Raw genomic sequence first — 26,857 nt, forward strand, 5'->3', positions numbered from 1 at the left:
ATTTAAGTTGCAGCACATGGGTCTGGATGTCAGATTTGTCAACTGGATTCAGGATTGGCTGTCTGATAGATATCAGAGAGTTGTGTATGGTGGAGCAGTTTCAAGGAGACAGAAGGTTACAAGTGGGATCCCACAGGGCTCAGTACTAGGACCTATATTGTTTAACCTTTATATCAATGACATTGCCAGTGGATTGCAAGGGGATATTCAGTTGTTTGCAGATGATGTGAAGCTGGGAAGGATTATTAATAATAGTGCAGATGTGGTAGCCCTGCAAGAGGATTTTAATAAGCTAGATAGATGGGCAAATGAATGGAGGTGTCAGTTTAATGCAGCAAAATGTAAGGTCTTGAGGTTTGGGAAACATTGATGGGATGCTGCATACTCTATGGGAGGAGTTATGCTGGAGGAAGTAGGGGAGACGAGAGATCTGGGGTTGATGGTTGATAGAAACCTGAAGTTTAGGGGACATATTGCAAAGGTGGTGAAGGTAACACAGATGATTGCTGCAATTATGAGAAGGACACTGACCTGCAGAGATAACAGGGTTATCATTCCGTTGTATAAGTCTGTGATCAGACCACACTTGGATTATTGTTCTCAGATTTGCTCCCCAGAATTTGTAGGGGATAAATTAACTGTGGAAAAGATTCCAAGACGGATGACAAAGGTTGGTCTCAGGACTGTACAAGGATAGTTATGAGAATCGGCGGAGGGAATGTGGACTGCAGAGTTTGGCAGATAGAAGAAGGAGAGGTGATATGATTGAGACTTTTAAAGTGTTGAGAGGTTGTTACAGGGTTGAAACTGGGGAGTTCTTTCACTTGGTTGAACAGCAGGAAGAAGTGATGACAAGAGGCCATCCCTGGAAGTTATGAAAGGAAACTGTGAGCAAAAGGGTGAGGAGTGGTTTCTTTGCATGGAGGGTGGTTAAGCCTTGGAATGCATTGCCTGATAGAGTGGCGAGGGCGAGAACGGTCAATGAGTTTAAGGAGTGGTACGATAGATTTTGTGTTTCTTAGGGGGAACCTCCCCTCGATGAGTCTTGACAGACACTGTGTTCTTAGGAAGGACCTCCCACGATGAGTCTTTTGACTTCATGGTGGCCTGAATAATAATAATAATAATAATTACCTTATCATAAAATGCAAGTAAATTGCTAAAACAAGACCTATCCTTTTCAGATCCATGCTGACCATTATAAAGTATACTATGTTCCATCAACCCAATCCTGCATTCTATTCCTAACCACTCTCTCTCTCTCTCTAATATCTTGACTACAACTACAGTTATGCAGACCAGTCTATAATTGGAAAATTCTGTCGTAGAGCCATGCTTGTGAAGTGATACTATTTTGCCTTCTTTCCACTCCTTAGCAACCCTACCCACTGCAAGACTTGCATTAAACAACCACGTCAAGGGCATAGCCAACTGCGGTGTTATATCCCCTCTTTTTGTTCTTTGTTTTTATTTTTAATCTTTAATTTCTTTAATTGTCTTTAACTTTTACTTTTAACATTAAACTTTGTATCTCTTGTCATCAGACTTCGGTCGCCGACAAATTTGCATAGATTTAAGGCTGCGCCAGCCGGCAACTAAATTCTGATACACTATTTAAAATACTTAAGGAAAGTTGTATGACTATTGGTTTCCCCTTTAAATGCATGGTACGAAATTTTCCAAACGGTAATTCAAATCCGCAGAAGATGTGACAAACTCAATTGATTATGTAAAAAGAAACACATTTATTATTTCACAAAGAGAAGTATACATGTTATTTAAATTCTTAACCTTAAAAGAGTCTGGGTTCCCCTTACTTAATTAGACACATTTAAACTTCTGCACTATGATCTCTTACTAGGCATAAATTCCTCACTTCTGAGGATAGATACATATATCTATCCTCAGACTCTCACAATTAAGTTACCTGATAGTATCATACATGAAACATTGCATATAAACACTAGACAATTCAATAAATCTGACATGTAATTCTCTAGGACAATAGTACTTAATTCTCTCCCCCATAATATCTGTTAACACTTAACTACTTTCTGAACATATGACATTACTTTTCTTAAATCACTTAAACAGTCCGGAGCTCGGCTTCCTGTTCGGCTGGTGCCTAATGTGCTTTCTTCTTAACAGTAGACAAGAGTGTCCAAATTGCAGACTGTTCCTATGGCACAACACGTAAATGGCATGTGTTCTTAACTTATGTTTCTTTACTCAACGGATACTTTAATCCTTCATTAATATAAGAAAATCTTCGCTTACCATTCTTGCTTTGACTAGGCATTCTGTTCTGTTCACCGTACCTCCTCTGATGGCGGGCTTTGTTCTACACGAACCGAAAGCACTCATACACAGATTTATACGCTGACGTAGATTTCATCAGCGGCTCTTTCTCCTTATGTGTGTGAACACATTGTAGTTGCAGCTTTGACCGATGTAACATGCATAGCAAGGGGAGATACTTGCTACACATGGCGGCATGCTCTACATAGCTCTCTCCTTTCGGGAAGCTTGGTGCTGACAAAACTCGAAGACGAGAGACAAGCGATGAGAGGTAAGAGACCAGAGAAAAGAGAGCGATTCGAACTCCCGCCGAAACTTTTATACTCCGGAACAGCTCCCTCACTCGGCGGTGTCGTCACGCATATGGCGGCAGCCGATTGGACGCCGTGGCTACGAACTGTCTTCACATGTCTTAAAACTTGTACTTAGCTTATACATATTTATTTGGTAATACTACATGACTTTCTACTTTAATTCATTCATGATTACTATCTTAATAAACTTATGGGCTATCTTAACGGTGTTTAGAATTTACACATCTGGTTATTTACATTTTCCTGGGACATTATTCGGTACATTTCCCATCAGAAGGCATAAGCATGTCCTTATCCCTTCCTTCTGAGGTAACGTAATGTTGGGTGGGAAAAAGGGATGACTCATCACTTTTTCTGACACAACAGTGGTGAACATTACTTAAGAATACATGTTGACATGTCATCCATTCTCACAGCCTTATTAACATCTAACCAAACCAATATCTGATACACCTGATTCTTTCACTTCTCCTAATACACTCGGGTCTCTTTTTATGCAGATCTTTTTTATGCGAATTTGAAGTTATGTGTTATAGTATGCCAACAGATACGAGACCTTTCGACACTTCTGCACATGTCAACAGAAGGATCCATTCCGGATCCAAACGCTGGACGGAATCCATTCCGTCCAGCGTTTCCCAAACTTTTCCTATGATGGAACACTTCACGAATCCTGAAATTTTCATGGAACATCTTGGTTATTTTGTAATGTAATAATTGTTAATTTAGCTGATTTTTATTATAAATTAATAATTGATCATTATTTAATAATTAATTAACATCGATTAAACATAAACATCATTAAATTAATTTGTGCTGATTTTCATTGACATATCCCATTCTGATCACCGAAAATTTATAATATTATTATATACAGTAAGTACTTACAAGTGAATGCAGACTTTTTCTCCTGTGTGCTGATAGTTTTCTCCTCCTTTTGTACATCCTGGAGATTGCTTTGTAGGCTGGAGGTGGATGAATCACTATCTGTTGCATCACAAGCACCTTCAATAAGAGATTTCTTAATGCCAAAATTAAACAAATTCCCTTGTCTCTTATTCATATTAAATTTTAAATCTGTAATTTAAAAGCCTATTACTTTTAAAAAATCAAAATAAGCACTTTCACCCTACAATACGAACTTGTGAAGAAAGTATTCAGTATTACTAGATCTGAGAACCAGATACGGACTACCTTGATCTTCAATTTCAGTGGAAAAATTTTCTTTATACTTCCTTGCTGATTGGTCACTAATATTTGCAGCACAGATGTTATTTCTTTCAGTTTTGAGAACAGAGGATACGCCACACATTGTTGTAATCAGCTTGCAGGCAATTTTTATGACCGGTCATAAACAGCGATATTTCCTTTCCCGAATGTTGAAAGGTTTCAATGTGTGAAAATTAATGATAATTCATGAATACTTCCACGTTTAAAAATACACAGCTTGGTCGCTAACATTTACTACACAGATGTTATTTAGACGTTTTGGGTCTGAGCTTTTTAACATATTCACGAATGTTATTCTCCTCAGAATATTTCTACTATAACATATTTATTCATGAAAAATGCTTAGAAAACTAAAATGAAAAATTCCAGGAGAACTTCTCACGGAACACTTATTCACCTTCTGCGGAACACAGTTTGGGAAACCCAGGGGTAATCAATCCGTATTAATTCGTTTATTATTAAACGAATTATTATTAAACGGCGGAAAATTAACTTCTCTTTTATGATCATTGTAGTATTTAAAGTGTTAACTATTTTGCTTGTATAACAGTTGGAAAATTTTACCTATAAAGCACGTGATTTCACTTGTTGTTGACCAATTCGTTCATCACTGTTGTACACATTGAACAGTGTGTTGCAGCAGATTCTGGCGTAACGTGATAACGTGTAAGCAATGAGTGTTCGTGAAGTTTAATTTTGCATGTGAGTATTTCTTTTTATTATCGAAAGTCTAAATTGTTATTTTAAATATTTAATTTGGCCCCAATGGAGAAAAAAACGTACTGAAGAAAATCAATTTCTTTGGAAATGAAAATTGCAATTTTAGATCACTTTGCAAAAGGAGAGGGATCTACGGCGATTGGTAAACATTTTAATTTAGGCGAATTTACTATAAGAGCAATTAAAAACAATGAAGTTGCAATAAGAAAATCTGTCAATTCTGGCAGAAAACTAAGTGCTAAATTATCATCATACTCGAAAGAGATGCTTTATTAGAAAACATGGAACAAGCGCTCGTAATTTGGATTGAAGAATTAACTCAAAGAAGAATTCCTGTAAGTGGTTATTTAATTAAACAAAAAGCTCTTTGGTTTTATGAACAGATGAAGCAATTGGAGCCATCTACTTCCACTTCCCAGGCTCATAAAAAATTTTTGGCTAGCAAAGGATTGTAACACCAGGTTTTTAAAAAGGAATGCACTGCATAACATGAAGATTACAGGCGAGGTTGCAGCAGCAGATGAAGAAGCAGCCAAAAATTTTCAAAGAATTAGCCAAAATTATTGAAGATGGTGGATATTGTCTCGATCAAGCATTTAACACTGACGAAACAGGATTGTTTTGGAAGAAAATGCCTAGTCGAACTTACATCGCAAAGTCTGAGAAAAAAGCAAGTGGATTTAAAGCAAGCAAAGATCGAGTAACGTTGTTACTTTGTAGTAATGCATCAGGAGATTGAATGTTGAGACCCCTCCTAGTAAATCGATTTCTAAGACCACGTGCTCTAAAAGGCAAAGATCTAAAACAGCTGCCAGTATATTGGGAAGATCTTGAATCGAGAAAGTCTTGAACTGTGCAGTAAATTGGAAAATCATTTTCTTGTTAATAGCACAAATTCTGAACGAGCCTTTAAATTCCAACATGAGCTGAAGAACTGAATGTCTGGATATTGCAAACTGTATGAAAAATTAGTGAAATCATCATCGCAAAGTTTAACCTCTGATTGCAGTAAATTGGAAAATCATTTTCTTGTTAATAGAAAAATTCTGAACGAGCCTTTAAATTCCAACATGAGCTGAAGAACTGTATGTCTGGATATTGCAAACTGCATAAAAAATTAGTGAAATCATCATCGCAAAGTTTAACCTCTGATTGCATTGTCAGAAGAAAAAAATCAGCATAGGACGAGGATGAAGCTAATTCTGTTTGTGAAGAACCGTTGATTTTACGATACAGATTCGATGCGCTGACTATCTCTTCTGGTAATGAAAGTGATTTTACACCAGTTTGCAAACGTTGCCAATTTTCTAATAGCAATGAATATTCTGATGACAAAATGTAAAAAAAAAAAAAAAAAAAAAAGTTACTTTTCAATAAAATTAAATGAATAAAGCTTTAAAACAAACTTAGGTATTCTTATTTTCCTGAATTTTCATAAACTTTTTTATGCGATTTTAGGTTTATTTTAATTCATTGCTTTGGTTTCATGTGTTTTTAAAAAATTATGGAACATATCCCTAATTTTTCAACATAATTTAGGCCTGTTTTGTGCGATTTTTTTGTATGCAGTTTTCTGTGGAATGTATCTACCACATAAAAAGAGACCCAACTGTGCTTGCTTTCCTTCTATATATTGCACTGCATTATTTACACCAATATGATATACACTGATAAAGTTCTCATTCAATAATTCTACTATATCCTTTGCAACTGTTATTCTGCTGTCGTGACTATCCACCAGTGTCAACCTGCCATAATTATTCTTTCTCTTGCTTGCCATATAGCTGAAAAAATTCCCTAGAGTTAACCTTGACCTGACCAACCAATCTCTTCTTATTATTATTATTTATTATTATTATTACTATTCAGGCCTCCATGGAGTCGAAAGACGCATCGTGGGAGGTCCTTCCTAAGAACATAAAGTCTGTCAAGACTCATCGAGGGGAGGCCCCCCCCCCTAAGAAACACAAAATCTATCATACCAATCCTTAAACTCAGTGACTGTTCTCACTCTCACCACTCCATTAGGCAATGCATTCCACGGTTCAACCACCCTCCATGCAAAGAAACTACTTCTCAACCTCTTGCTCACAGTTCCCTTTCGTAACTTCCAGAGATGGCCTCTTGTCATCACTCCTTCCCGCTGTTCAACCAAGTGAAAGAACTCCCCAGTGTCAACCCTGTAACCACCTCTCAACAGTTTACAAGTCTCAATCATATCACCACTCCTTCTTCTATCCACCAAACTCTGCAGTCCACATTCCCTCAACCGATCCTCATAACTATCCTTGTACAGTCCTGAAACCATCTTTGTCATCCGTCTTTGTATCCTTTCCACAGTTAATTTATCCCCTTCAAATCCTGGAGACCAAATCTGAGAACAATAGTCCAAGTGTGGTCTGATCAGAGACTTATACAGCGGAATGATAACCCTCTTATCTCTGCAGGTCAGTGTCCTTCTCATAATAGCAGCAATCCTCTGTGTTACCTTCACCACCTTTGCAATATATCCCCTAAACTTCAGGTTGCTATCAACCATCAACCCCAGATCTCTCGTCTCCCCTACTTCCTCCAGCATAACTCCTCCCATAGAGTATGCAGCATCCCATCAATGTTTCCCAAACCTCAAGACCTTACATTTTGCTGCATTAAACTGACACCCCCATTCATTTGCCCATCTATCTAGCTTATTCAAATCCTCTTGCAGGACTACCACATCTGCACTATTACTAATAATCCTTCCCAGCTTTGCATCATCTGCAAACAACTGAATATCCCCTTGCAATCCACTGGCAATGTCATTGATATAAAGGTTAAACAATATAGGTCCTAGTGCTGAGCCCTGTGGGACCCCACTTGTAATCCTCTGCCTCCTTGAAACTGCTCCACCATACACAACTTTCTGATACCTATCAGACAGCCAATCCTGAATCCAGTTGACCAATCTGACATCCAGACCCATGTGCTGCAACTTAAATATCAGCTTATCATGTGGCACCCTGTCAAATGCCTTCGCCAAGTCTAAGAAAATTGCAGTATATGCCTTTCCCTCATCTAATGTTCTTGTAACTTTATTATAAAAGGCTAGCATATTGCTAAAACAAGAGCACCCTTTCACAAATCCATGTTGACTCTCACAGATAACATTACCCTCATCTGCCCAATGTTGTATACGGTCCCTCACTACTTTCTCCAAGATCTTAACAACTACTGATGACACACAGACTGGCCTATAATTAGACACTTCCAGTCTGTTACCACCCTTATGCAATCTTACCTTCCTTCCATTCCCTGGACACTTTTGCCGAAGCTAGACTTTCATTAAAAAGCCAGGTTAAAGGCACTGCCAGTTCCCTGCCACATTCTCTCAAAACTCGTGCTGAAATACCATCCAGTCCCAAAGCTTTACTGACATCCAGAGTACTCGGTATCTGAAACACACTCTCCTCATGTACTTCTAAAACTCGAACCAGCCCTATCCCTCTAGCATTAAAACTGACTCCTCTAGGATGAAATACTCCAATAAAGTGTTCATTGAACAATTCCACTATGTCCTCTGCATCAGTCACTCTATTCCCATTTTTATCCCACGATATCATTCTTCCACAGTCATTTCTCCTCCTACTGGCCATATAGCTAAAAATTCCCTAGGATTTTCTTTGGATCTTAGGGCCAATCTCCTCTCATATTCCAGTTTCGCTTTCTGTACCATATTAGTCACTCTTCTGGCCTGTATCTTATATTCTTCATGCATCTTCTCTTCACCTGTCTCCTTATATCTCTTCCATAGCCTCTTTTTTGCATGCAATTCCTGTTTAATAATGTTTGTCATCCACTTTACTCCAAATTGTGTCCTCTTCTTCACTCGTGGTATACAACCTACCATTGCTGCTAACAAATATTCTTTCACAATTTCCCATGCACTAACGATATCCGGGCCTGCCAATTCCTCCCTCCATGAAACTTCCTGAAGTTGATGTCTAAGACTATTATAATCACCTGCATTATAATTCCACATAAGTTCACATCTCTTTGATACTCTTACATGTCTATTCATTTTCCAAGTCAAAACCATATAGTCACTCTCTCCAACTGGTGGGAGAGATGTCAACTCAGTTATTATCAACTCTTCTGATGCTATAACCAAATCCAAAACTCTTGAACCTCTTGTTCCCTCTGTTACATGTTGCCTAAGACATTTGTCCATCAAGAATTCTAGAAATTCTATTTCCTTATTGCTACATGCATCTTCCTCTCTCCAATTTCTAGAAATTCCTGTCTAGAAATTCCATTCCCCTATTGCTACATGCATCTTCCCCTCTCCACACCCCACTAAATATCCTGTCTTGCCTACCTCTACCTCACACCATATGCTCTCAAAATCATTTGTCTCACTTCCTTCCAAAGCCTCCACTCTTAGAGGACATAGGTCATCACTTATCATAAGCAGTACCCCACCACCACTCTTTCCCCTCCTATCCTGACGAAAAATGCTATACCCAGCGACTTTTATTCCTATTATTATATCCCCTTCTGTCAACCACGTCTCAGTGATCCCAATAATTTTTGGCCAGGCTGATGCTATCTGTGCCACCAATTTCTCTCCCTTATTCCGAATACTCCTGGCATTAGTATAAAGCATATAAATGCCATTGTTTCTATACCCAGCATTATCCCTTCTAGACTCCACTGGGCTCAGTGTTAGCTGATGTCGTCCCCCTTCTCCCAGGTACCCATTCCCACAAGAGGCCACCCATGCTACCATCCTCCCTGGGACACACTGACTTGTTTAGAACAGCAATCTTTCCAGATGCCTACGTCCTTCCTCATTCAAATGTAAGTTGTCTCTCTCATACAATTTTTCTTTTTCCTCAAATGCACTCCAAGCATCCACATATACCAGTCCTCTCTTGTCACACATTCTCGCTATTATGTCATTCAATATCACCGCTTTTCTGCTCAGTTCGTGATTATCATACCTAGGCAACACGCACACTATTTTTCCTCTCTCTATCTTCTTCCGTACAGCCTCGAGCTAAAATCTCATATTGCTCACTGCCCGACTTAAATTACCATTCAAATCATTTGTTCACAATCATCTCATCCACCCTTTCACCTCTCTTAATTACCATAGCCACCCTTTCTATTGTTCCTCCTGGCAAACACTCCTCACGCATCCTATCTTGATCACCACGGATCATTGAGTCGCCATACATTATACCTCTTACCATTCTCTCTCTCCTCTTCTTATATTGCACCTTTTTCTTTCTTTACCATGCTCATCATCTTCATGGTGTGCACTTTATACTCTTCTTGGATCAGTTCATCACAGCTGTCTTGTACCTCTGCCTCTATAGCATTTTCTTTTCCAACACAACTTGTTTGATTTCACTGTTCATCCATTTTACTCCTACTCCATTTACTTGCTTAACCCTTGGCATGCAGTTATACATTACTTGTGAATTTTCATGTACTATCAACATCTTTTATGCTCAGCTCATCTACCCAGTGTATTGATGCTGATTGACTTCAGAGCTTTCCATAATCACCTGCTTTCTGCTTCTACATATATCATTTTGGGCAGTAACCTTTTCTTGTTTCACCACTTCCCAAACAAGTACCTCATGATCATTTTCACCAACCAACCAACGAGTGTCAACACCTCATTAACAACTATTAACGACACCATCTTGTGAAGCACTATATCCAAAACATTAAAACCTGTAGTTGCTTCAATCACATGCTGCTTAAGATATTTATCTCTCCGAAATTCAACTAACTCACTGTCCTTATTCCCATACACTGTCTCCTCCTTCCATTCTATATTCTTGTAATTAAATCTGCTATCAGGATCACTTCTTTTTAAATGTCCAATCAATTTGCTAAATATTTCAGTCAGTAGTGTCTATATTCCCTGGCCTATAACAGCATCCTGTCAGATATACTAGCCTGTTAATTTCAACTTCACACCACACAGATTCAAATTCTGTGTGTGTGCACTATCAACTCCTACATTTTGAAAACAATCCATCTGCAATCATTAACAGCACTCACCACTCTCTATTTCACATTTCTATACTTCTGGAAAATTATATATCCTTCCATTTCTTTTCTATTCCTGACATCACATCATCCTCAGACAACCATAGACTCAATCAATGCAGCAAATTCAACTCTCTTGTTTCAAATACTTCTTACATTTGTTTGAAAACATTACAATCCCTGTGTCTTTTACGCTATTCTATCAGCACCAACATTCTCTATTCTAGCTGCTACCACACCTCTGTCTCTTTGGTCTGTCCACTCTCATTTCCCTGATCCTGACTCTGATTTCCAGTCTTACCTGTCTCATCCTGATCTTTATGCATTCCATCACCTTGTGCTAATGCAACCACATCTTCAACCTCATATCCATCTTCCTCCTGTTGTACAATCTATTTAGTTGTGCTATCCTCCTTCACAAGTAGACTGATCATTTTACTGCATTAACTTCTTGACTTTGTGCCTTTTCAGAAAACAGTATCCTTTCTAAATGACAAACACTAGCCTCATTCAAATGCAGTTCATCAACTTTAAACTATTCCAACTTCCCTTCAAATTCACTCCATAGATTTACAAACTGAATCCCCTTTGCCTCACACAACCCGGCCATCTTGCTATTCATCATCTCTGCTCTCCTTCTCAATTCACTATTGTCATATCTGGGCAACATGCTAATGACTTTTCCAACAACACTATTATCCTTTACCTGCCACAACAACTTCCTCAACTTTTTATCAACATTCTTTTTCCAACTAACTAAGTCATTTGTTACCACAACTACCACAAATTTTGATGCCCATTCTTTCCTTTTCTACAACATTTCAGTTAATTGTTTCACCATTCACCAGGAAGGCCTATTTTGTGTACTTTATTAATCATCGCACCTCTAATGATATCCCGCCTATTCCAAAAAAAGGAGACAGAAGTCTACTGATAAACTACCAACCAATTGCCATCAACTTTTCCACTACTCAAAGCAGCCTTTCTCAATATTTTTACCCTGGAGGAGTGCTTTAAATAATTTTCTGGTCTTAGGAATCTCCCACATTAAAATTATTATATATTTATGTTTATTATATATTTATAATTGTGACTGTTTATATATCATGTATATTGTTTATATTATTCATTTCATTAATTATGGAGACCACAACCGTGTTGGGAATAATTTGACAAAGTTGTCAAACCATGTTGGGAAGATCACTTTAATGTGTAAGGTTATGCATTTTGGGATGAAAAGATTACCAGCTGTATATATACCACAATGATGGAACTGTACTCCAGGTAATTGATGATGCCAGAGACTTCGGAGTGTTAGTGGATAGGGAGTTAAAGTGTAGGGCCACATAGCAAAAGTGGCTAAAATAGCTTAAGATCACTTGTTACTGAAGAATACTTTGACGAGCAGAGACCAGAAGGTTATTGTTCCTCTTGATCAAGCCTTGATATGATGCCATTTTAATTACTTTGTGCAGATCTGGGTACCAGGTTTTCTTGGTGATGAGGAGGAGGTGGAGAGGATCCAGAGGCAAGTGACCAATATGATAGCAGATCGATGAAATGAACCTTATGAGAAGAGGTTGAAGATTTGTGGGTTACAGAAACTGGGTGATAGGTGGAAAAGGGGGTGATACGATTTAGACATACAAATTGCTGAGAGATTTTTACAAGATTATTATTATTATTCAGGCCTCCATGGAGTCAAAAGACTCATCGTGGGAGGTCCTTCATAAGAACATAAAGTCTGTCAAGATTCATCAAGGAGGGGAGGTCCCCCCCCTAAGAAACACAAAGTCTATCATACCACTCCTTGAACTCATTGACCGTTCTCGCTCTCACCATTCCATCAGGCAATGCATTCCACAGTTCAACGACCCTCCATACAAAGAAACCACTCCTCACCATAGAAATTCCATTCCCCTATTGCTACATGCATCTTCCTCTCTCCAATTTATACTACTGTAGTTAAAATCTCCCATAACAATCATTCTTCTTGCACTTGCCAAACTTAACTGTCTAAACATCTCCTGGTCCCCATCCTCTGTGCTCCTGGGTCTGTAGCAACATCCCACTAAATATCCTGTCTTGCCTACCTCTACCTCACACCATATGCTCTGAAAATCATTTGTCTCACTTCCTTCCAAAGCCTCCACTCTTAGAGGACATAGGTCATCACTTATCATAAGCAGTACCCCACCACCACGCTTTCCCATCCTATCCTGACGAAAAATCGAAAAATGCTGTACAGAGCGACTTCTATTCCTGTTATTATATCCCCTTCTGTCAACCACGTCTCAGTGATCCCAATAACTTTTGGCCAGCCTGATGCTATCTGTGCCACCAATTCCTCTCCCTTATTCCGGATACTCCTGGCATTAGTATAAAGCATATAAATGCCATTGTTTCTATACCCAGCATTATTCCTTCTAGGCTCCACTGGGCTCAGTGTTACCTGATGTCGTTTCCCTTCTCCCAAGTATCCATTCCCACAAGAGGCCACCCCTGCTATCATCCTCCTTGGACACATTGACTCGTTCAGAACAGCAATCGCTCCAGATGCCTACGTCCTTCCTCATTCAAATGTAAGCAGTCTCTCGCATACAATTCTTCTCTTTCCTCAAACGTACTCCAAGCATCCACATATACCAGTCCTCTCCTGTCACACATTCTCACTATTATGGCATTCAATATCCCCACCCTTCTGCTCAGCTCATCATTATCATACCTAGGCAACACGCACACTATTTTTCCTCTTTCTGTCTTCTTCCGTACAGCCTCAAGCAAAAATCTCATATCTCTCTCCGCTCTACTTACCTTACCACTCAAGTCATTTGTTCCTACCATCACAATCACGTCATCTACCCTTTCACCTCTTTTAATTGCCATAGCCACCCTTTCTATTGTTCTTCCTGGCAAACACTCCTCACGCATCCTATCTTGAACACCACGAATCATTGAGTCGCCATACATTATACCTCTTACCATTCCCTCTCTCCTATTGTTTTCATTCTCTCCTCTTCTTTCATCTCCATAGGTCTCTCTCATTCTATCTCCTCTACTGCTATTCTCTCTTCTAGCATTCCCATACCTCTCTCTCCTACTGTTTCCATTCTCTCCTCTTCTAGCACTCCCATACATCTCTCTCATTCCCTCTCTCCTACTGTTTCCATTCTCTCCTCTTCTAGCACTCCTATACATCTCTCTCATTCCCTCTCTCCAACTGTTTCCATTTTCTCCACTTCTAGCACTCCCATACATCTCTCTCATTCCCTCTCTCCAACTGTTTCCATTTACTCCTCTTCTAGCACTTCCTTATCTCTCTCTCATTCCCTCTCTCTTACTGTTTCCATCCTCTCATCTGCTAGCATTCCCATACCTCTCTCTCTCTCATTCCCTTTCTTCTACTGTTTCCATTCTCTCCTCTTCTAGCATACCATACCTCTCACTCATTCCCACTCTTCTACTGTTTCCTTTCTCTCCTCTTCTAATGCTCCCAAAATTCTCTCTCTCTCCCCTACTCTGATTCGGCTTGCATTTATCTCTTTCATCCTCCTAATCTTATCTTACATACTTCTGCTCTCATTCACAAGACATTCCCCCTTCTCTTTCAGATCATCTATCTCTCTCTGTAGGTCAGTCACTCTTAATCTAAATTCACTCTTCCAAACAAAACCATCTCCCAAACTTTCACAGTCACTCACGCCTTCCACACTATCAACTATTATTTTCTCATTGAGATATATATATATATTTTTCTTTCTCTCCTATCACACTACTTGTCTTCCTACATTCATTCCCCATTCCTGGAGCTACAAGGTCTGATATTGATGTTTCGAATGCACTTATTTCCTGCCACTGCCTGCATTTTGCGCACATATGCTCTCCGCTCTCTTTCACAAGCCACATATCCAATTCCCGAGACGCATACATGCCGCAAGTACTGCATGCCACAAAGTCCCTTATGATATTGCTTATAATAGAGTTCTTAAATGGCGGAGGACTTAGCGATACGTCACTTGCGACTGCAGCTGAATCAGCCATCGTTCCTTACTGCCGAGTAGCATAATCGTTAATTATTCAATTAATAAATTCTGTTAAATAAATAAGAAAAAAATTACAAACAATTACAAGCAAAACAAAACCTTTAAATACACTAAATAAAATGAAATATAACTAAATACACTAATGAATGAAACCTTAGCTTCGTTTTGTCTTCGACCGTTATGCATTCGATTCTGAGGGTAACCAAAATATATTATATCGCAACAGCAACTAACTTCCAAAAAAACAACCACTGAAGTACACTCGTATTCAGAGAAACAATTTAGCACTCAATAACATAGAAAAACGGGAAAAAAAACGGACTATTCACCGATTAAAAATCACTTTCTTCTGCCTTTGTTCTACTAGTGGTAGAACTAGCGGCCATCCATGAAACTGAGTAATATTGTAGTTAGCAAGGGTGTTAGAACTATGTTTTTTGCTTGAAGAGTAGTGAAGGAGTGGAATAGGTTGCCAGAGTCTGTTGTGGGTGCCATGACTGTGAATGAGTTGAAAGCAAAGTATGTACTTTATTTACCTGTGCAAATGTTGGATAGTTCTTGATATGATGTTTAGGGCTACTCTTGATGAGTCTAAGGACTTCTTGGAGTTACCTGTAATAATAGTAATTACTTTAATTTCCTGATGTTTCTACTTTTATATTACAGTTGTCATCATCACACACACAAACCTGCATACATACATACACATACACAAGCATACCTACACAAAGACTGGCTATATTACATTTCAAACAGTATTCCAAAGTGACAATGATTTGATCAACCATTATTCTACTGGCCTCACCTCTAGTAAGAGAAAAACTGGCATCAAAGCTATATTATAAATAGGATATAGCTTTGATGCCAGTTCCCCCCCCCCTCTCATGAGAGAGCAGGCCAGTTATAATATCATCAGAGAACATATTCATACTTTTAATAGGCAATATTGGTGGCCTAATCAATAAATTATCATAAGTGCTTGTTATGTTATGGCTAAGATCCTTGATTACAACACTCCTAATTATTTTGCTAGATTAGGGTCACTGATAAAGAATTTCATAGGCAAATTTTGCACTTTTACATGTTTTGATGTAATGAACAGGTGCTTTTCCAGTTCCTTCTATGTAAAATATTCAGGGCATGATCAGAAAGGTGAAATTTACCATAGTTACTAAATTTAATGCGTCTTTATGTTCCTTTTTCTTCCGCGTAGGAATTGTGCTTCCAGTTTCACCTATATAAGGCAAATTAGATGCACTGAATATGGTATACTTCAGGGGGCCAGTGTTGGGACCTTGGAGGAGTTAAATAAGTTCTTTAATTTTCTGGAGGTTTCAAGGTTGGATTTCTGTAGTATTCTCTTTATTTTATCTGATATCTCTTTAATGTATGGATTGGCTACAGTTTTATTATTGTCTAGTTTATTTTTATTATTAGATGTAGTCTTGTGAAGAATTTTGATGATAGTATTTTTGCTGTAGTCATTTTTTGAGGAAGCTGAAGCACTGTCTTTTTGGTGTGTTAATAATTGCTATTTTTTGTGTTGTGTTGTAAGAGTTTGTGTATGTATTGGCCAGTATGTGTAGGCATACAGTAAACAGTGAAGGAAAGACTGCTGGAAGGAAGACATATGACAAACACTTCCATAAAAGGAAGTGTGTTCTTATTTCAATTTCAGTTGTGAATTGTATGTTTATGTTGTTTGTTTAGGTGGCTGAGGAAAGTGTCTAATATCTGGTGGCCATGGGACCAGATAATGAAAACATTGTCAATGTACCTAAACTGACTTTGGGTTTTAAAGTAGAGGAATCTAGAGCATGTTGCTCAAAATTTCCATATAAATATAAAAATTAGCAATTTGGGGGAATAACGGAGAGCCAGTGGTTGTTCCTTCTTTTCGCAGGTAAAAATGTATTTTGTCACACAAAATAACCAGAATGTAGTACATGAGCAAAGAGTGCTGTGCTATCAGTGGAAATTGTCCTGTAAAAGAAGAATTGTGTTATTGATTTCACACATTTGTGAAAAGGGATAGTAGAGATGTCAAAACTGACTAATAAATCACTTATCAAGTATAATGTCCTTAATTTTGTTCACAAAGTGTGTGTTTTTAATATAGGAGGGGAAATGACCTACCACCTCCTTGAGTGTTGATGCTGGTTTCTTTGCAAGATGATAATTGGGGCTGTTGATACCTTCAACTATTGACCAAAGCAGTATGTTCTGCTTGTTAATCTTAAGCAAACCATACATTTTCAGGGGACAAGCACAGTGTGGAAGTAATTTTTTTTTTAACTGTATCTGCAGGCCAGGATATAATCGATTTAAGTAATTCTTCTGTTTTCTTTTTAATCTGATTAGTTTGGTTATATTTCACAAGTTGATAGGTGCTGTTGTCTGAGACTTGATTTTATTTTATTTTTTCCAGGTAAGTTGTTTTCTTTAAAATAACTGTGACACTGCCTTTATTTGCTCTAGTAATTATGGTGTCCTGACTTGATTTTAAAGATTTCACAGCTGCCAGTTCAGTTTTGATCAGGTTGCTAGTTATCACTTTAGTATTGTTTAAAATGTTTTTTCACTAGAGGTCAAACTGGTAGAATAATGGTTGATTAAATTATTGTCACTTTGGCATACTGTTCGAAATGTAATATAGCTTCTTTGTGTGTGTGTGTGTGTGTGTGTGTGTGTGTGTGTGTGTGTGTGTGTGTGTGTGTGTACTCCGAATGATGACCTTCATGTCAAAACATCGGGAAATTAAAGTAATTATTCCATTATTCCTAACATGGTTGTAATCCCTGTATACCAGAATGAATACTGATCACCATGTAACATTATAGGAATGGATTGCTTTATGATTATTATTTTCAGTCACGATCTCTCACAGATCCCTATAGACATCTCACGGAACAATAGGGTTCTATGGAATCCTGGTTGAGAAATCCTGATTTAAAAGTCTACCAGTTGATCAGTGAATGGCAGTATGAACTCAGCCATTCAGGGTCCATGACTGACACCTTTTAGATTACCTCATCCCATTGGACACTTATTGTGGAAAGGTTCAAGAAATGTGCTGTTACTCTTTATATTTTCAGTGCTTTTGATCACACATCTGGAATTGGTAGCTAACTTTCACTCTAGTCTTTCATTTCATGTCATGTAGATGGCTCTCTCTCTCTCTCTGAGCTTTTTTTTGCTAATGCAAGAGTGCCTCAGGACTCTGTTATATCTTTCTCCTACTCTTTTTCCTGTACATAAATAACCTACTTTGTTACCCCTAATCCTGTTAGTGCTCTCCATTCATTTTACTCATTTGACAAACCATACAGTGCTGAGGCATCACTTGTTTCAATATCATCTTCAACCAATGCCTTAAAAATTGATTTCTATACCATCCTTCAATGGGTCAAGGACAATCTGATCCCCTTCACTGCCATCAAAATGCACTCTTGCCTATTCTCTTGCAAGAGGAATCTTGGCTTATATTTTCTTACTCTCCGTTATATATATATATAAATCGCCAAACAGAATCAGATCTCTTCTTGGATAGATGTTTACTTCCATTCTCTTCTATTCAGAATGCTATTTTTCATCCAACTACTAACTATACAAATCTCTAGAATACCGCTTACATTTGGGATGGTGACCCTAAAACCTCCTTAAAAATTCTTAATGCTATCCAGAGGAGAGTAATGTGGCTAATGAATGATCGTATGACACTTACTCGCATCAGTTTCTGTCTCAGAGATGAAGTGCTTCAGCCTGTCTGTTCTACAGGTACTTCCATGGTCACTGCTTCATTTAACTGACAACCATTATTCCTCCTCTTTCTATTAGGCTTGGTACATGAAGAAAACCTGTTTTAACTTTTTTTTACTCCATCTACCTCTCTCTACCCATGAAATATTCCCAAACAACTAGAATCTGCAACTCAAGAAGAATATCGATAGATTGCTTCTTCCTCAATCCTCACCTACAACCTACACATGACACTGATGTACTTTAGGTTCTTTGACTTCTTGTTCAGGGATTAGTATAAAAAAAAAAAAAAAAAACTTTTACTTTTCTTATGAACTACATCATCTTCCAGTCCTTCACTTATATATGCCTACTTTAATACAGTGTTCTAATGACATAATCATCATTTGACATAGAACCAGTGAGGGATCTGTTTTAGTTTTTCTAACTCTTGATTATTTTAATTTTATATTATTTCCTTCATACCACTTTCACAAGCAGAGATCTAAAATTTGCAATTTTTTTTTTAGACATACCTGCCGTTCCAACTTAATAGGAACTCTAAGAATTTTAAAGCTTTGTAGACGCCTTCCTCAGTTAGCAGTAAGTATGTTGTATTTTGTTTGCTGCTTTTAAGTGTAGGTAACACAAGTTCCACCTCAGTTTGATCATTAAGAGAAAGCTAGCTATTATTATTATTAGCAGTAGTAGTATTAATTGATACTTCCATAATGATCTGTTATTCTTCCAACTGTGCTACAGAAGCACTTAACTGAAAAGTCCATATGAAATAGGTCAGAATTTGATATTCCATTAAACCTCCAACATGATGTCTTCGCAGCACTTAAGCCTCAACACACGGACGATAAATTATTGTTGTCAGGAGTGTGTAAGCATGGAAAAAAAAGTTGTGGTGCATGTTGAGAAGATAAATAATGCCAAGTGGGAGGATCTCCATGACTTTCACTCCTCCTTTCTAGGGTCTGACTACTGTTTGCCTTCTTCAAATTCAAATACTTGTGCTCTTGTTACAGAAATAACCCATGTTGGATTGGAGGCTTTCATTCCTAACTCTATTCAAAATTCTCTTTCCAAAAAAGTTTCTAGGGTAGTCCAAGAAAAAAGTTGTTTATTGGGAGTGACTCAAGACAAGAACTCCAGCTATTCAGCCTGCAATACCTGCAAAACCATTATTAAAAAAAAAGCTGTCTAATTTCAGAAAGCACAACACTCATTAGCACAGGTGGTGATTTATCTTTTCACCACCTGTGCCAATGGGAGTTATACTTTCTGGTCCCTCGGAAAAGCCTTTAGGTATAAATTGTGTTCTGTGCTTCCACCTCTTTCTCATTCAAATGATAGCATTGCAACACCTCCTAAATATAAGGCTGCCTTCCTAGTGTGATTCTTATAATCTAACTTTAAGTACAGTTAACAAAGTTTAAATACAGTTTAACAACAACGAGGTGATTTGTCTTCTCATATGAAGGCAAATCACCTCCTTCACCTGGAACATTTACATTGTATGCTTTCTGTAGTGTTCCACCAAAAGGATATGAGAATCTTGAACAACCTGGACATCAAAAAGGCTTTTAGTCCTGATGGAACTATTGGTTATGCGTAAGAGATTGTTCTTGAACTAACATTTTTCTATCATCTATGCACTGTATGATACTCAACTGGCATCCACTCTACAGCTTGGAAGCAAGCCTTCATACAGCTAATTCCAAAAAAAAAGGGGGTGATGGGAACGGTGATAAGTGTCTATCATCCAGCTATTGATGTTTCTCACTTCAGTATTCTCCAAAGTAATGGAGAAAAATATCAACAGTCAACATCTTCAACACTTGGGAAACTGTCATTTAATCAATGGCCATCAATATGGATTTTGCCAGTCAAGATCAATAGTACATATCTTGTCCTACTTCACCAGCTTCTGGACACATACTGTGGAAAAGTTTAGGGAAACCTGTGCTGCTGCACTTAACGTTTTCAAGCCATTTGGTAGAGTTTGGCATCATGCACTTCTTAGTAGATTGCCATCTTATGGTCTGCTCTCCTCCCTTGGATTGCAGTTTTCTGTCTGGTCATTCACTCTGTGTAATGGATAAAGGTGTTCTTTAGCTTTTCCTGTTAATGCAGATGTTCCTCAGGACTAATTTATTTCACCAACCCTCTTCCTCATATACTATTTACCAATAATTGTCCAGACACCCCTGTGATTTGAAGTTATGAAACATTCCAAGTTGTTAAAAAAAAAAACAGCGTACAGATAGTAGGAAGCACTATTTCATTGTAGCAGGTGGTACAGCAACACGATGTGAACTCAGTAACTTTGAGAGAGGTGTCATCGTGGGCTGTCACATTGGTGGCATGTCCATACATGCCATTGCCACTCAGCTGGAGCATCCAAAATCAATGGTTGGCGATATGATTGACAAATAGAGATATTCTGGCATTACTAGGGCAAGAAAACACCCAGGGTGGCTGCTGAAAATGACTGACAGAGACAGGAGGATATTAAAATGTGTAGCATGCAAAAACAGACTACAATCAGCATATACCATTTGTGATGAGTTCCAGAGTGCCAGTAACACCATGGTGAGCACTAATACCATGTAAAAAAAACTCCATTTGCGGGTTTTCAGAAAAAAGCAGTGGCACAGAAGGTGAACATCACAACAACGAACAATGCAGCTTGTCTGGCTTAGTGCAAAGAGCATGCAAACTGGGCAATTGACCAAATGGTACTCTGAAGCAATGAATCAAGTTTCACCTGTTTCCAGTCTGATGGCAGTGTGTGGAGGCAGCCTGGTGAGCACTTGTTACCACAGTAAAGTTTGGTGGTGGAGAAGAAAAGGCGTGAGGTGCATTCATCTGGTTTGGAGTGAGACCGCTGGTCATTGTCCACAGTTCCATGAAGGAAGCTCAGTAAATTGATATTCTGGATAATCAGGTTCTGCTTACACTGTGGAGTTTTTATGGAACAGACCTGTGTTACTATCAAGAAAACAGTGTCCCATGGCAAAAAGCTACAGCTGTTATGGACTGTGCAGAGTGGCCTGTGCAGGGTCCTGACCTCAATCCCATCGAACACCTTTGAGACGAATTGGAGTGGTGATTGAGGTCAAAAGCAGCATTCCTCAATCTGTCACTGAACTCAGTGCTGCTTTGATGGAGAAATGGATGCAAATTCCACCTGATGTCTGCTGCATATTGGTAGAAAGCCTCCCTCAAAGAGTACAGGAGATGATCAAAGCCAAAGGTGGACATAACCGATATTAGGGTTCACCTGCTGGTATCAGTTGTAAATTGCTAAAGTGTTCAGACAATTATTGATAGATATGCTCTCATTGACCTATAACTCCATTCACAGTTTTGGTGATGATAGCACATTCTACTAATCCTACTCATATGATAAACTTTACAGTGCTCAAACATCTCAAGCTTCAAGATCATCTATAATAATTACTCTGAATGCTGATCTTCACACCATCCTACAGTTATGAAACGACAACTGTCACCTTCAATCCTTCAAAAATGCAGTTTCCTTGCAAAAAAAGAACTTAGTTATTCTTCACTTACTTTGACAATGCTCCCCCCCCCCTTGGACTTGCTCCCCTGGACTAGTCTTTTCTAGTATAATCACCTCATTTTTATAGCATCTTCAGCTTCCAGAAAACTTAGCACACATTTCGGTCAAGATGTTACTTCTCTCCTACCAGTTGCTTACTCTGTACAAAACTAGTCTGCCCAACCTTGAAATACTGCTCTCATATTTGGAGATGAAGGTGTTGCACATAAGACTTCTCTAATAATCATTGATGTAGTTCAGAAGAGAGTGGTTTGGTTGATTGATGGTTCATTTCTCAGACTCTCCTCAACTGCCATCTCATAGACAACTTGTTATTCCCAGTCATCGTTTATTCCATAAAACGATGACTGGGAATCTCTCTCTCACACACACACCATAATGTACCTCACATCTGCATTCACCACACTCTCAGGCAAAAAACCTGCTTCTCATTCCCTTGCTCCTTCCAGGGATGGCCTCTAGTGCTTTCCTCAGTTCCTGCCATTCTGTGAAAAATTCTTCAATGTTAATCTGATGAAAACCTCATACAAACTATATATCTCTTAAATTAAAGATGCTAAGAAATTAAATTCTTGTTTAATTCTTTATCCAAGTGTAAGCAAATAAAGTTTGCACATGAAGTATTTATGATTATGATGCTTCTATATAGAGGCTAATGACTTCATATTAATTGCCTTAGTATCCCATAATACAAGCACACATCCTTTTGGGTATGTATATTGCTATGCATTATGGGAAGGGCCACTACCCAGATCTCATCAGTGGAAACCAAACACAAAAGACATATCAAGGTAGAATTAATGCAGAAGTCATATATTTCCTGTATACAAGTAGTGAAAATGTATAATGGTATATTAAAATACTCTGGATTTGAGCTAGTTGTTGAAAGTTTTTTCACTTGGTTTTTTCACTTTCACCAATAGTCAAAACTTTCAACATTTATATATCTGTTGGTGGTTTTTCCAAAATAACACTTCAAAAATTCATCCATTATAAGGATATTAGTAACAAAATAATGGAGAACTTAATGCTGAATTGAAAAGAAGTGATGCTTGAGATGGATAACAATAATGGCTACAAAATGATACTGCTTGACTTTTTCAGAAGCATTTCACAGGATACTACATTGAACTATGTTCCTTAAATTGGAGACAATAGGGATGGATATGAAGCTGGTGATATGAATAAGCGGGTAACTGATGAACAGAATCAAGGAATAGTATACGAAGGGAGTATATCAAGGGGGAGGAGGAGCTGAATCCAGGAGGAAGTAGTTGACTAGTAATCCACTGCAGGAATCAATACCTGATCTCTGCCATTTAATTTGTACATCAGCATTGTAGAAAATAATTATTCTGTTGTTTGTCAGTGATGCAAAACTAGAAAAAGCAATTATCAATGATGATGTAGAGATCTTGCATATGATTTATGTTAGCAGCATGGCAAAGGATTATTATTATTACAGGTATCTCCATGGAGTCAGTATACTCATCGGTGGAGACCCAAACTATCAAAACAATATCTATCATATCTCTTCTTGAATTCATTTACAGATGAAGAACTCACAACTGAGTCAGGCAATGCATTCCACTCATTCACTACCCTCCAGGCGAAAAACCTTGCTCTCACACCCTTATTAACCACACTTTTCCTTAATTTCCAGGAATGACCTCTTGTTCTTCCATCACTATCACACAGCTGAAACATTTCCCCTGCATCAATCTTATAAAACCTTTTAGTAACTTAAATGTTTTTATCATATCCTCTCTTCTCAGCCTATCAACCAACCTCTGCAATCCACAAGCTCTCAATCTATCAATGTAGGGAGCATTTTTTACATCACTCACCAACTTAGTCACTCTCCTCTGAACCCTCTCCACAACCTCCTCATCTCCAAGGAATCCAGGTGACAAGATTTGAGCACAGTAATCAAATGTGGCAGTATCAATGCTTTATAAAGAGGAATAATAACCTCTTTATCTCTGGATGTTAGTGTGTTCCTCAATAACCACATAATCCTATGTGCAATCTTGGACACCTTAGTAATGTGTCCCCTGAATTTCATCTCCCCATCCACCAACACCCCATATGTCCCTAGCCTCATCAATCTCTTGGAGTACCGTTCCATTGATGTAGTAGACAGCTGGTAATCTTTTAATCCCAAAATACATAACTTTCCACTTTTTCACATTGAACTGACATCCATAACCTTTTGCCCATTTTGCCAGCTTATTTAAATCATCCTGCAAACTCTCAACATCAGCTTGATTTTTTTATTGCACTACCCAACTTTGCATCATCGGCAAACAACTGAATATCTCCCCTCAAGACATTTCCTATATCATTTATGTACAAAATAATGGCTGCCAGTTTAACATAGCCAAGTGTTAAGTTATGTGCTTTGGGATGAAGAGATCATAAGTTGAGTAATACATTGATTGAAGTGGACTGCATTATTCATGAAGCCAGGAATTTCGTGGAGTTCATGGATAGATAGTTGATGTTTAGATGACATATTGCAAAGGTAGTTGGAATAGAACATCAAATTATTTAAATGCTAAAGAACTCCCTGACAAGCAGGGACAAGATTATTCTACTCCACTGTGCACATACCTGGTTGCATATGAGTTGGTATGCTTCTAGTGGATGAGGAGGTCGTGAGGAAGAGAATTCAGAAGCCTGAGTGACCAAATTGTGACAGGTCTATGGAACACTCCCTGAAGATAAATTGAAGGTTTATGCATTACAAAAGCTAATTGATAGGTAGAAAATAAGAGGTATGATAGAAACATAAGTTATTGATGGATTTTATAGGATTGACAGACTTCTTTTAGGTACATGGCAGGAAGGGAGAAAACAAGTGGTTACCTTTGGAAATTGTATAGGAAGATTGTTAGTAGTGGTCTTAGGACTAAATGTTTTGCTTAGAGGGTGTTGAATAGGTGGCCAGAAGCAGTTGTGTGTTTTGTCAGTGAATTAGGTCAAGAGAAGTAAGATAAATATTATGTGAATAATGGTTAATACAGGCTGTCCATTATTCTCCATGGACATGCTCAAGAAACTAATCCCTTTCACTTTCTGACTTAGCATTACACTTTCTAATTAACATTAACTAATCCCTTTCACATTTAATCTCCACTCCAGGAAGGCATTCTCTCATTAAGTAGAATCCTGATCACAGAATCACCATTCAGCACTGTCTATTCATCCTCCTCCTGCTGCTGTTCTTACCTATTATTATTATCCATTCTCTTACATTGTATCTTTCCCATTGTTCATTTTTCCAGCTGCTCAAACTGACATTTTGTACCATGAAAGTCTGCAGACACTTTTCTTTCATCATTGCTACTTTGCTATTTGTCTTCCACTACTTATTTCATGTTACTTTTCTTCAAACTTGCTATCTTATCATTGTCAGTTGCCTTGTATTCACTTTGGCTCACCCATGTTACATAACTCCTCTCAACACTTACTCTCAAATTCATTTTCAATTGCTTTGTCACTATCGTTCCCAGTTTTACTATCTTGCTTTTGACATAACCCACACTTTCAGTATTTTTCTTTGGGGCACATTTGGCACTGTTTTGTGTTGGTTTCTACTCAGAAACCTTTTGCCATTGCTATAGATATGTCACACACCAACTACATCTTACAAAGTCCTATATTAAACTCCCTACACAATGATCTTGTGGTCACATTTACTTGGTGCTGTTTAGTTGCACCATGTTTATTTACAAAAATCAAAATAACTTTATTTTCAAAAAAACTATCCACAGACAATTACTCACTCTTAAGAAAGATATTCTAATCACAGAAATAACAAAAAAAGCTACTTAAAGGTCAAAGCTTGATAACTATGTGGAGGTCTCCTCTCAGTTATCCAGCTTTGACCCCTAATTAGATTATTTTTAAGGAATGTGAAGGACCAAGGCTTCTGAGATGAGGTAAAACATGTGAGATTTAATGCCTTGGTGTATCACCAGTTAAACAAGGTCCCTGTTGGTTTCATCAGGGAACCAGCTGAACAGTGAGCATCAACTATTGGACCAAATCCTAGAACATACTCCCAACTAAACATCAAAATTCAAGATTGGCACCATTAACATAAGAAGCATCAATAGAAAAGAAATGGAATTGGCAGAAGAATTGGAAAAGTATCAGATCAACATAATAGGTGTTACCAAAACAAAGACAAAAACATTTCTATTTTTGATATTTCTAAGCAACAAATAACAAGATATTATATTTAGACCATAAAAATCAAGGAAAATAAGGAGTAGCTATAGCATTCAACACTAAATATGAGAATAATTTCCTTGAATGGCAGATGATATCAAAGAAAATGATATGGACAAATATTAGAATGGGGAACTGGACAGTGAGATCATATTGTATCTATGGTCTCACTGTCCATAGATACAATATGGTTTTATCTTACCTTTTTACTAATGAAGAAGTGGAGGAATTTTAAGAAACATTAGAGAAGGCAACTGACACAATGAAAAAGGTGCTTGTTAGCAATCTAAACAACAGAGTAGGAAATGATTAACAGATATATAGAAATGTTTTGGGAGAATTTGGAGAAAAAAACCAAAGCTAATAATAATGGTAAGTACCTGCTATATTTCGATTCAGGACATGGACTAGTTATTACTAACACAATGTTCCAGCATAAAAACGTGCACAAATTCACACAGAAAGAAGGTGCAAGAAAGAAGTCTCATTGACTTCTTTCTTGCACTTTCTTCTATTATTGACTTCTATTATTATTGATAGGAATGTTTTCTTGATGTTTCGGGACCAAAGGATACACAGAAAACTTGAAACTGCAAGGGATCACCATTTAGTTCTTAGGAGAATAAAATTGAATTTCATAT

At 37.9% G+C, this 26,857-nt stretch overlaps 1 protein-coding gene across 7 annotated transcripts in view; it reads left to right on the forward strand.

Moving 5' to 3' along the window:
- The window catches only part of LOC150092518 (fatty acyl-CoA reductase 1-like), a 292,198-nt gene that overhangs the window by 36,194 nt on the left and 229,147 nt on the right, over positions 1 to 26,857 (forward strand). For all 7 annotated transcript variants that reach the window (XR_016550516.1, XR_016550517.1, XM_090414619.1 and 4 more), the window contains exon 4: positions 18,916 to 18,988. Coding sequence is in view for 5 of the 7 variants with exons in the window: in XM_090414619.1 (XP_090270745.1) it covers positions 18,916 to 18,988 (73 nt within the window). In the remaining 2 variants the exon portion in view is untranslated. The remainder of the gene's footprint in view (positions 1 to 18,915; positions 18,989 to 26,857) is intronic.

This window comes from Typopeltis vanoorti, chromosome 25, assembly GCF_054136105.1.
Source record: "Typopeltis vanoorti isolate ZY-2024b chromosome 25, IOZ_Tvanoo_1.0, whole genome shotgun sequence".
NCBI lineage: Eukaryota > Metazoa > Arthropoda > Arachnida > Uropygi > Thelyphonidae > Typopeltis > Typopeltis vanoorti.